The following is a 13,062-nucleotide window of genomic DNA, read 5'->3' on the forward strand; positions in this document are numbered from 1 at the left end:
TACTGTACACTGTAGACAATGTGACCCAGACAATTTACCCATACTCGATCCCAAAAGCCAGTCCAATCCAATAACAGGTCAATTCTGTTCATTTAGGCGTTGACTTTATTTACTATATCTTAACACATTACATGCTACAGAAAATAAAAGGTCATCTCAACTGTCTTGAAAGAATATAGTGTTATAATACAATGGCACATTTTGATAACCACAACAATTTCAATGAGCAGTTGACTGCCACCCCCTTCCTCATACAAGGTAATGAATGACTTAGACAAGGTTACAAAAATACAATACTTTAGATATTTATAGGTATGATTGACAAAATAAATCATAAAATAAAGAACTAGTTTATATAGGCAACAGGCATAAGCTGGGAGAATGGATGAAAAGGTGAAGATAATAATTTGATAACTGAGCTGTAGATTGGGGCATAAATTGGCACCGTCAGGCCTGAAACAGGAGAACATTGTAACAGAATATGTGTGAAAAGCAGAAGGAAATTCCTGTTGGTAGGGGACATGTACTGGACTTTTCCTGTTTTTGAAATAGCCATTTTTGATCCTACCAATGCAATGATACGATTACAGAACCTGAATGAATTTGTCCATAGCTTTTACAGGCAATTAACAGTCACCATAAGCTTTGCCAGGCAGTCATCATATTAAAAACATATAATCAGAAATGGCACACTGAGCAGTAAGAAAAGGCAAGGAAAAACTGGTTACTGAAAGGGTTGGAACTGTCAATGATTAAGAAAATAAAATATGTAAAAAATAAAAAAAATAAAAAAGTACTGACTTACATAAGTGCATTCTATGAATTTCACCACCAGAAACGGCATCATAGTACGTTATCGTCTATAATGTATCCATCAAAGGAGGGACAGCTTCAGATGATGTTCTAGCGCCCCCTCATGGCCAGTTCTATATGTTGAAAGAATATCGGGGAGCCACTCCGAGGTGGAGTGATCAAATTCACAGGAGCTCCGGTGAGCTATAGAATGCTGCAAATACAGGTCTTATTAATTAGGTATAGTGGAGTCTAATGTCATGGGAATAAAGAACCTGAATGGCACTATAAAGTATACTTCTAACTGTAACGGTTAGAATACTGCCAGGGTATCCTACTGAATTGGTTTAACATGATACATTGAAAATAATGAAAAGATAATTTTCAAGAGTGAACAGATGCCATTGTCAACAAATGGACTAGCTAATTGTGATGTATTGTTAACAGAAACACTCCCTATTCAAGTAAGACAACCTTCAAAACTGGATGACTGTTTGTGAATTTGTGTGTGTTAAAGGGTTTTTGATATTCGGAATGGGGTGTGGCAGACAGAGTAGCACAGACGAGGACCTACTGCAGCACAAAAAGACAGAGGGCTAACGTCTAACAACACCACAAAGCAAATCAGACACAACAAGCGCAACATGATAAGTTCTCAGCAATAGTCGTGGACCGGCAATGTTCCTTCTTAAATGTACATCCTACTATAGACTTGACGGAAGGTCAGGTTCATTGAGTGAAGAACTGAAACCAATTGAATTGGACATACAATCAACCTGAACAATTCACTTTATAGCCAGGCACATCTTAGATGGAAGTGAGAAGTTGAAGCTAGTCGTGTAAGGAATGATATCAAACGTGTGTGATACGTTGATGTCATTCCTCATTCTGTTCCATGTATTACAATGAGCTCTTCCTCCGATTTCTAACCAGCCTCCACTGCTATACAGTGGTTGTCATACGACAGGGCATGTCGTAACAATGGCCGAGAGCTTGCTAAAGGCATATACAGATCTGGAACCAGGCTGAACAGATCTGCAACCAAGCTGAACAGATCTAGAAGCAGGTTGAACAGACCTGCAACCAAGCTGAACAGATCTAGAAGCAGGTTGAACAGACCTGCAACCAGGCTGAACAGATCTGCAACCAAGCTGAACAGATCTAGAAGCAGGTTGAACAGACCTGCAACCAGGCTGAACAGATCTGAAACCAAGCTGAACAGATCTAGAAGCAGGTTGAACAGACCTGCAACCAGGCTGAACAGACCTGCAACCAAGCTGAACAGATCTAGAAGCAGGTTGAACAGACCTGCAACCAGGCTGAACAGATCTGCAACCAAGCTGAACAGATCTAGAAGCAGGTTGAACAGACCTGCAACCAGGCTGAACAGATCTAGAACCAGGTTGAACCTCATCCTCTGGACTACGGTCTGTCACATCTCAACAACATGTCACACTATTTCACCATGTTTAAGACAGAGGTCCATGTGTTTCACAGGTTACGTCTGCAGGTAAACAAAACAGAAGTGTATAATCGATGTACAGAAAAAGAATGAAAAAAAATATGAGATTATAGCCTGTAATGGTAATCATATTAATACATAATTTCATAACAATATGTTCTTTTTCTTACAAAAGACTACGTGTACTTGGTCAGGGCTTAGTAGTGAGGGGCCACAGAGTGTGATGTGAGCAGGTGAGGGGTGTAGTGTGTATCTATCGCCCACTCCACTATAGACAAAGAGACAGTTCCTCCATAGGTCTCTGGATTACTAGGATTCCAGTCCAAGAGGGCTTCTCCTCTCTCCCTCTCATTGGTCCACATACTCTTCCTCTTCCTGTTGATAGTACACAGCCAAAGTATGTAAGCCAATCAGGCAATACAACAGGCTAGTGTCTTTATCTTTTATGAGCGGAATGAGAGTGACTGTGTGTGTGTGTGTGTGTGTGTGTTGCTCTGATAGAAGTGGTGGTGGTGCTCAAGTGGTATAAATACTGGTGGTGAGTGCGATGATGATGAAGACGACACAGAATAGAACGATTATCTAGCCAGGCCAAGGGAGGAAGAGGAAGTGGTGGAGCATATGACCTGGAGGAGGCTGCTGATTGGTGGACGGGGAGTGGGGGGTGTGTTTATAGGCGGCGGGAGCAGGGTGAAGGGGAGCACCCGGAGTTCACTATCAGCTCATCTCGTCCTGATTGGTGGAAGGGGGAGCGGGGTGGTGTGTTTTTAAGGGCGGGGCCCAGGGTCTATTCTCAGCTAAGTTCGTCCTCAGGGTTGTGCTGGTCCAGCAGCTTAACGTGTGTGAAGGGGAAGTGGCCTCGCTTGCCTTTACACTCGCCTTCCCACTGGCCATTCACGTTGATCTTTGTCACTTTCACCATTTCGCCCACCTGCACAGAGGGAGACACTGGTCAAATTGAGAAAGACATAATGCAGCAGTTTGCTCTCGCGGGGGGAAAACACATCCATCACTATGCAACTCAAACTAAACCAGAGCTGCACAGGTAATTTTCCCAGTAGCAAAAAATAGAGGGCCCCAATTTGACTCAGCAAATAGTGCTGAGCAGAGCAAAAAATACCTCAGAACTCTCTACAGCATTTTTATTGTAGCTTATTTTTAACAATGGTTTTGAGAAAACTGTAATTATTCTATCAGAGTGTTGTGTAAACAGTCTGAACATGCAGTGCACATCATGGAAACACTAGACGCAGTATTCAAAACTCCCACTGGATTATTTTTCATCAGAAATATTAACGGTAAAGATGGCCGACTTTGCCCCAATTTCACACATTTTTGCACACGCAAATTGGGGCCCATAGACTCATTGCAAGATGCATTGCAGATGTAAAGAAATCAAATAGCATAAAGGTTAATCATCTCCCCATCACCAGAACTAAACACTGGACCTGGGGGGACGGGGCTTTCTCCACTGCAGCCCCCACTCTTTAGAACACTCTCCCAAACCATAAAGAATCCAGCACACTCTCGTCCTTCAAACAATCCCTCAAAACCCAACTTGCTTTTAATCTTTAACTATTTTTTATTGTTGTTTTTACTGACTATGCTTTTGTTTTACTTTTTATATATCTATCTATTCTTGTTCTCTCCATGAAATGTAGTGTCTTTGAGTACTGAGAAAAGCGCTACACAAAATACATGCATTATCATCATTATTATTATTATTATTATTATTATGTCTGTATCATTGTCCCACTGAAGAATGTTTGACTCTGTTTGGGATCAGGGCAGCTAAGAGCAGAGGTTGTGGTCCCTGGCTCAGGGTTCTGCCTTCATAGAAACTAGAGGAAATGTTCCTCCACACAAACTATTTCCTTCCCACAACGACATCCGCTATGGAAGCCCTCTCTCCCTCTTCCGGATAGTTCTCTCTCTCCCTCTCTCACACACACTCCCTCTCTCTCACACACACACACACACACTCTCTCTCCCTCTCTCACACACACACACACACACACACATACACACCAAGCATTTGGCAGCCTTTTGAACATTAGAGAGCTCTACCATAAGTTCACTGACCACCACCATCTCTATTGCTATGCCTCGTTTAACTAGCAGAAAAGAAAAAGAAAGCTGACTGCTACTGTAGATGAACAGAATGAAAAGAAAATGAGAGCATACATCAAGGAAGAAGACAACAGAAAGAGAGAGAGAGAGAGAGCGTGCGCATACCTCCAAGGCTAGGGCGGTTTTGTCATAAGCATTGGGCACCCTCTTCTGGATAGCCCTGGCATACACTGGGCCATTCTGTAGGTTTGGCAGAGAGGTGGGCTGGGCATACTGGCTAGGGTCTCCCAACAGAGGAGGGGGCAGGGGGCTGGATCCGTCTGCGTTCCCACCGGACCCCACCCCACCCGGTCCCCCCGTACCAGTGCCCCCCGAGGTGGGTGATGCGGGCCGGTACTTCTCCACGTAGGGTACAGGGATCATCCCGGCGCGACCTTCGGAATTCTGGGCATTCCACCACTGGTCCTCAGGCTTCTCCAGGACACGGAGGACGTCTCCCTTCCGGAAAGGCAGGTCCTCGTCATCGTTGCCGGGGAAGTCAAAGAGGGCGCGGACGAACTCGTCCTCCAGCCGCTGGGGGGGCGGTCCTCCGGCGGCGACGCTAACGAAGGAGGCGTGTTTGGTCTTGTTGATGGGTTCTATCAGTGTAGTGGTGTCCAGGTAGTGGATCTTATAGAATTCCAGCAGGGCCGGGAGAGCCTCAAACTCCTGGTCCCCAATACGGAACTGTGGAGGGGGATGACCTGTGGCAGAGGAAGGGTGGGGGTTATACAGTTTACATGCTGTATCCTGTGCATATGATCAATCAACTTTGACTTGACTTGACTAAAGCATAAGCAATCTGATAAAAAATCACATAGATACAATTCTAATTCTTAGGATAGTCATTGTGGAGAGTTGAGATTACACGATAAGGAGGGAACGATTACGACTCGACTAGAAATACTTAATCATCAGCTTTGGCTTAGTCTGAGATAAAACCACCAAATAATTTCACCCGAAAATAAATCTGGAAAATAACTGGAATTACTACAATAACCACGTCTGTGGCGTCAATCAAAAGCTGTAGGCCTATTAATATGTAACTTAATAGTCTGATAGTTGCCCGGTGCACGTTGGTGGCTGGTTCTTGTGTAAGTGAAGTACAATGTAGATACAGTAGCATTTGCAGCTCACCCGGTGAAGCTAAATTAATCTTTTATGCACGCACAATTTATTCAGCATCCCGGTTTCTGGAATCACGCAAGACTGACCAAGCCTTGATCAGCAGCCCCAAAGACCGTCTTACCTGAGCCGGACTGTCGGTTGTTGCTGATGCTGTTGATTATGTAATGGGAGACTTTGGAATTCTCTGAAACGGACAGCACGTAGTCGCCGGGGCTGGTTATCGAGTCTCTCACCAGAAACACCCCGTGCCTCTGTCCTTGTAGTAGCGAAACAGCCTCTTGTCTGCTGAGCCTTCCCCAGTACCAACTTGCACGGTCTTCTGCGTCAAAATTTCCGGCCATGACTCCCACTTCAAAGCCAAGGCGTTACTGGGCCTAGCCTGCTTCACCTCTTCTTATCCACGACCAGCATTCAAGTCATACAAAAACTTTAGCGCGTAGAACACGTTTGGAGAATAGGCGACATCCGCAGCTCGCCTATGCCCCTAAATTTACAATGCGTGGACGGCTCTTTGCATCAGACTTGGCGGTTCTCCAGATTAAAATGTATTATCGGTTATTACTCAGTAATAACAATGCTATAACAATGCAATTTTTTTTAATCAAAAATAGTTACTTGTCACAAGTAACTTCAAAAAATGAAATGGCGGATCCGGGGAAACAAAACTGAATCTATGTTCTCTGAGCTCCAATAGTGGAACTCCGCCCAGCTACTTCCGGTCAATGTAAATATATGTAAATGATAACTTCTTCGAAATAAAAGCGCCCACGTTAACCTTGTTTCAGCGTTTATAAATACTAAATATGGATGAAGGAACCACAAATGATATGTGACTATACCTGGGAATAAACATTTAATCCTCTTAATGTATTATTTGTGTTTTTAAGGGATTGTAATTCTTCTAATATCCAAATTACCCTTGCTGCAGTAATGGACTCTACACAAAATATTTTCCAAGGCTAAATATGATTTTTACTACCACTGTACTCGACAACACTTCTAGTATACATATCAACTGCGTTTCAACCATGAGGGATGTCATGTGAACAATTATTGGCACTTTTAACTGTGTCCAACAGTTAAAAGTGCTACCTCTAGATTGCATAAGGAACACATAATGGACTGTTCACAGGCCTAAGCTAATAACAATTTCTCTCTTTCTTCTCTCTCTTTCTCCCTGTCTATCTCTTTCTCTCTCTCTCTCTGCTAGGTAGTTGAAAGGTTAGATAGATATAATGTTAGAAAGATAGATAGATAGATAGACATTTATAGATATATAGACACACACACACATATATATATATATATATATATATATATATATATAGATAGATAGATAGATAGATAGATAGATAGATAGATAGATAGATAGATAGATAGATAGATGAATAGATAGGATAAGCCTGGGGTAGTTCAGTGTATTGGGTAGAGGGTTGGCTGGTTGAGTGGTTGAGAGTGGTAGAGTTGGTTGGTTGAGTGGTTGAGAGTGGTAGAGTTGGTTGGTTGAGTGGTTGAGAGTGGTAGAGTTGGCTGGTTGAGTGGTTGAGAGTGGTTTCAGTGGGGTAGAACTGGTAGCCAACAGAGGGCATTGCTGTGTAATTGACTACAAACTTGAAAAGCAAGTTAGACCTCTCTGTACATTTTAAAGTTGGAATGGTGTGAATAGCTAAAAAGCTGTAGGAGGAAGTTGGAGTTCTGAGTAGTTGAAAGACAGTGAGATAGTCTTATTATGTTTGCGGATGAAGTTAGAGATGATTTGGTTGGTTGGATGGATGGATAGAATGTTAGACAGACAGACAGACAGACAGACAGACAGACAGACAGACAGAGCAAGCCAGATGAGCCATCCACTTTAATGTATAAGGTATAGAGTTGTTTGATTGAGTGGTAGAGTTGGTTGGTTAACCGGATGAGAATTTTTGGAGAAAGCTTTTATCAGGGTTGATGAAGATTCTCTGGGTAGTTGAAAGAAAGTGAGAAAGGTTGGTTAAGTTAGCTGACTAAATGGATAGATGAAAGAGAGGATGGACAGATGAGAGAGGGGAGGTATAGAAAGAACATGTATCATAAAAACTAACTTTTTGAAATGATCATTCCTGTTGTATTGGTATGACACCTCGAAGGTCATAGTTAAGCGGCAGGTTGGGGCCACATTCATGGAAGATTCCAAATACTGTAGATTACAACTTTTGTACACCTACTTGGTGACTTTCCCTGGTGCTGGTACTCAGTATCAGTACTACAGTGCCCTCGAAAAGTATTGGAAGGAGGAAGCATTTTGTCTTCTTTCAGCTCTGTACTCTAACAGTACAAGCTTTTTATTTTGGTAAAAGAAAAAAGTTTAAATATGGTTTGGATAGATAGATAGATAGATAGATAGATAGATTGGTAGATAGATAGATTGATAGATAGATAGATTTGCTGGGTAGTCGAAAGAAAGTGAGTCTTATTATGCTAGCAGATAAAGTTAAGCCTCTAGCCCCCAATAGAATTCTAGAATGCTGCTGTATTGATCTGATTACTCAGAGTTCCAAGTTAAATGCAAATTGTATCACATATTCTAAACTAATGGATATAGCTATAAAACAAAGGAAATGGTCCATGGTTATGGTAAGAGACACAAAGGGGAGGAGTCGTTGAGTGACACCTACACAAGCGCAGCACAAAAGTTGACCGCTCGCTCTTTTAGCGAGGTAGTTTTTCTGAATAGTAATCGAAAGTAAGTCCTTTAAGCAAAACATATTTCAAATCACACAGATATAAATATAATTTGAGTGAACTTCTCAGTCAAGCTACATGGAGAGAATCACTCCAACTGGAGATTATGGCTCTCATATGCAAGCCTGAGTGCGGTGCTCTCCGCCCCCCAAAACAGTGCTCCCTTTTCGGCTAGGATGACGAAACAGGTCTTGCTATTCATAGGGAAGTTGAAAGTCGTCCCAAAACATATTTGCAACTCAAGATCTTATAGCTTTCATATGCGAGCCCCACTACTGTGCTTGGTGATCTTTGCCCCCCCAAAATGCGATCCCTATTCGGCGCTGATGAAGAGACAGGTCCCGCTAGATAGCAACCCTGAGGGGGTCTTTCCCTACGAGATCTGAGGCTTAGGCTACCTATCCACAACGTTCACTCACAATGTCTTCATCAGTTTCCATGGGGAGAGAGACAGAATCAATCTCACTCATGTAGCACAGTCGGGCAACCTCCGATAGCTGAACAGACGAGGACGCAGAGCCGCAGACACTTTCGTAAATACAGTGTGACAACTGAGAAAAAAGAAAAAAAACAGTGACAACCTTGCGTGTACAATGTACTATTGTTAGCTAGTTAATTTTCAGTTTTCGATATGGGGGCTAGAGTGTTAAAGATGGTTTGGTTGGTTGGATGGATGAATGGTTGGCTGGATAGATGGATTGATAGATGATAGACAGATAGATATATAGAGAGTGGTACCAGATGTATTGAAAATAGTTCTGTACAGTCCATTATAGGTGTCTTACACAGTGTAGATTGGGTACTTTGAGCTGTATGGCGGGGGTAAACAGCCAGCAACATTTGCAATCACATCGCTTTCGATTAAAACTCACCTGATCGATATTCTAGTAGTGCTCCCAAGTAGAGTGGTACCAGAGATGTATTGAAATCTTTGAAAAATAGTTCTGTACAGGTCATTATATGTGTCCTACACAGTGCAGATAACTTTTTCGAAATTGGATATACTTTCTGTTTGGTGATTTGTCCATATGTCAGCAAGAATAACAGAAAACATTGTGATCCAATCTCTTAACTCGCGCTTATATTTTGAAAACGGCGAAAGGCGAAACCGGAAGTCTTAATGGAGCTAGATGGAGCTAAATGGAGCTCAGAGAACACAGATCACAACAGACCCCATTTGCCGGATGTGATGTTACATTATTCAAATACGTAGAAATATGGCAGACATGGCCCGCCATATTATTAAGGTCATATTTGCCCACAGCACTACTGCAGTTTACCATATCTTACTGTTTTTTATTTTATTTTAATTTTATATATGATGTATTCATTTCTGTATTTTACTGTGTTTTACCGTGAAATTGTATTTATATTGTGGACAGGGTGAGGCCTAAAGAGGCCTTGGTCTCAGTGTGTTTCCCTTGTATAAATAAGGGTAATTAATTAATTAATTAATTGTATCCATTAGAACTGCGTTGACTACTCATTTGATAATTAATTAAAACAACACTGAGGACAAATGGGTCTGTAATTTGTAAAAAAAATAAATAAAAAATAGAAAAAGAAATCCTGTTCTTGAAGTATGAATATTATGACTGATCTATTTTCACTTTTATCCCAGGTGAAGTTTGTCCAATTGACCACCAGGTGTCAGTCTAATACCATTGACCAAAATGCAATAACATTTCAACGGCAGTGATATGGAACTAAACCAGTGGTCTGGGTCTGGGTCACCCTAGCCTGTCAGGTGTTCTGGACTGGGGTATGATAATCAGAGGCAGATTTAGGGGGGTAATCAGAGGCAGATTTAGGCCAAACCCTGTGGTTACCTTTATTCTGTTACCAATACCGTCAATGGTATCAACCCTTGTGCAGTTGGAGGTTGGTGGAGGTAGAAATCAGAGGACGGGTTCATTATAATGCATGGAACGGAATAAGGAATGGTATCAAGCATGCAATTTCTACCTCCACCAGCCTCCCCTGCCCTTGTATATACCTGGGATTTAGCTCAGCAGGCTAATACAGTCACATGATGAACAGATGACTCAGGTTCAAACCCAGTTGGTCACTATTTTGTCTAACTGTCTGTTTGCTAATTTACATGAGTATGCTGCTCTAGTTATTGATCCAAGAAACACCACTGCATGTCCATATAAGGGAACAGGTTATACTGGGGAAAAAAGGCTTGAGAGGAAAATGGGAGATGAAGTCCAGGACAACATTCCTAAAAGTTGGAATGCTTTAAGAGGCAGAAAATCAGAAAAACATTTTCTTACTCTTCATACACTTCTTTATAATCACTATGGAATATGCAATCAGGGACCAAGACTTTAAAATATATAAATATATTAAAATATATATAATATATAAAATGACAAAATGAAAGAAAGCTAATTAGTTTTTTCATATTACAGTCTTTATTGTTTGTTTTTCATGGCAAAACAGCAAGTCATATTGTTTTACATTTCATGATAATACACAGAACTTTCCTTTCTAATCCATCACTATAACTGTGTGTCTAGTGTCTACATATAAGGGAGAGAGCAGGGATCAAGATAGATGCAAGAGAGAAAAAGAGGGAGAGAAAGGGAAATAAACAGATATAGAGAGAGGCAGAAAGAGAGAGGGGGGGGGGGGGGTGCAAATAATCCCAGGTTAAATACAGACCTCCCTGTATATTCTCATTACCATCATCCTTTCAATAACCTCTCTGGGAGAGAACATTCTGATACTGTGGATGATCATTATAAATCCAGGATTTACTCAAAGTCCTTAAAGAGAAATCCAGGATCTTATTCTTTACCAGGGGAGGCTGGTGGAGGTGCAAATCGGAGGACGGGCTCATTGTAATGCATGGGATGGAATCAGGAACTGTATCACACGTGTTTGATACCATTCCCCATTCCTTTCCATGCATTACAATGAGCCCGTCCTCCGATTTCTACCTCCACCCGCCTCCCCTGTTGTTTCGGTATATCTATATTTTTTTCACAGTTTTTGTTGTCTCCATTCACCTGCAGGCACATCTAGCATCATTCTCTGTATCTAGTCGACAGGGATAATTGCAGTGCTTGGGGCAGTAATGTGACAGGTTCCAACAACACCATAGTCACAACTCAGTGCAGGGGAGGGTGGTGGAGGTAGAAATAATCGGAGGACGGGCTCATTGTAATGCATGGAATGGAATGAGGAATGGGATCCATTCCATGCATTACTCTGAGCTTATCCTCCGATGACTGCCTCCACCAGCCTTCACTGACTCAGTGGTATAGCCTGGTCCAAGGTCAGTACTGTATCATAGTATCATTACAATGACAATTGAACTGACTAAAGAGTATACTGTACAGATCTAAGACAAGGCCAACGCAATAACACTTCTTCCAGAACACAGACAAGTGCACAGTTCCATTAGAACCTTCCAAAAGATACACACACAATGCTGAGAGCTCCATTGAACTCTCTTTGGAGCAGGAAATAGTTTATTTTACAACCTTCAGATAGGCATTGACCTGAGAACAGAATACTCACTTGAATAAGTGCTTAAAGGGCAGCAGTTTGCTATGGTGGGTTAAGTTGTCATCATGTGACCCTGAGTATAAGGGTCCTCCTGATTGGTCTGGTAAGATGTCTGTATCCAATCTTAGCTACATATATCACCACTCCTCACATCATCACAATGACAACAACTGCCTATCTTTTGGGGAGTAACATTTCTATGAATCACACCACTGTTATTGAACGAGAGCTTCACAATATATCCATTCAGAAGCCACTTGTTACTTGATGTCAGCTACAGTCTGTAGATAGACACTCCCTATAATTATTCCTATTAAAGGGTTAAAGATAATTCTTAACACAATCAACAATGAAGCTGAAATGCGAACTTGTTAACGTTCTTAAAGCTGTTTTTATTAGACCATCATTACACATGGGAAAAGCTGTATGAGAGAGCTAGAGATACTGAATGACGGAGTGTCCATGTCCCGCACATGTACATCATGGGAGGCACGTGGAGGTAGAAATCGGAGGACGGGCTCATTGTAATGCATGGAACGGAATGGGGAATGGTATCAAACACACATGTTTGATACCATTCCTAATTTCATTCCATGCATTACAATGAGCCCGTCCTCCGATTTCTACCTCCACCAGCCTCCCATGATGTACGTGTTAGATGGTAAGGGTGTGGCCACGCCATCAAATACAGAACTGGAAACATTCGTATACAATAGTGGTCAGTGATATGTGCAATCTACATGGTTGGCTAAGTTAACAGAGAAACGGCTAGGCTACTAAGAGATTCAGGTGTTATCCAAAACCTCGCTCCAAACTACAAAATAATTTAAATGTTTTCTTTTCAATAAAACGGTCACCATAGCAGCGCCTGAACCCTTTTAATTTTATTTTTTTTACTAAAATGCTTTTTTCTTCTGGCTACAGAATCATCTCTACTTTGCTTTACAATCGTTAGACCCACAGTTCACATCTGTGTCACATGATCACATTCATTAAACATTTCTTTTTGGTTTTCTTCGTACTCTTTCCACAAGTAGCACTTGCTTAAGGTGCCTCTCAGTGCCTCTCTCTTGTCACACTGGAGCAGAACATCTGAGTAGGTAGGGCTGGGGAAGAGAGCACTGTTCTCATTTCTACTTCCGTTGGAAGTAGAAATCGGAGGATGGGGTTATTGTAATGCATGGAACGGAATAAGGAATGGTATCAAACACACATGCATTACATTGAGCCTGTCCTCCGATTTCTACCTCCATCAGCCTCCACTGATGAGAAAGGTACTCCTGGCTCTTATAGAGAGATGGAGAGACACCGGACAGAGATTGATTCTCAAAGAGACA

General features: G+C 41.8%; 1 protein-coding gene across 1 annotated transcript; it reads right to left on the reverse strand.

Moving 5' to 3' along the window:
• Positions 1–93: 93 nt before the first annotated feature.
• Positions 94–6,106, reverse strand: crk (v-crk avian sarcoma virus CT10 oncogene homolog). The gene is made up of 3 exons (XM_083694468.1): positions 5,613–6,106; positions 4,490–5,067; positions 94–3,185 (listed from the first exon to the last, which is right to left on the reverse strand). Exons 1-3 carry the CDS (start codon positions 5,830–5,832, stop codon positions 3,048–3,050), a joined length of 936 nt encoding a protein of 311 aa, XP_083550594.1. The 5' UTR covers positions 5,833–6,106; the 3' UTR covers positions 94–3,047.
• Between the last annotated feature and the right edge of the window lie 6,956 nt (positions 6,107–13,062).

This window comes from Argentina silus (genome assembly GCF_951799395.1).
Source record: "Argentina silus genome assembly, chromosome: X".
Taxonomy (NCBI): Eukaryota; Metazoa; Chordata; class Actinopteri; order Argentiniformes; family Argentinidae; genus Argentina; species Argentina silus.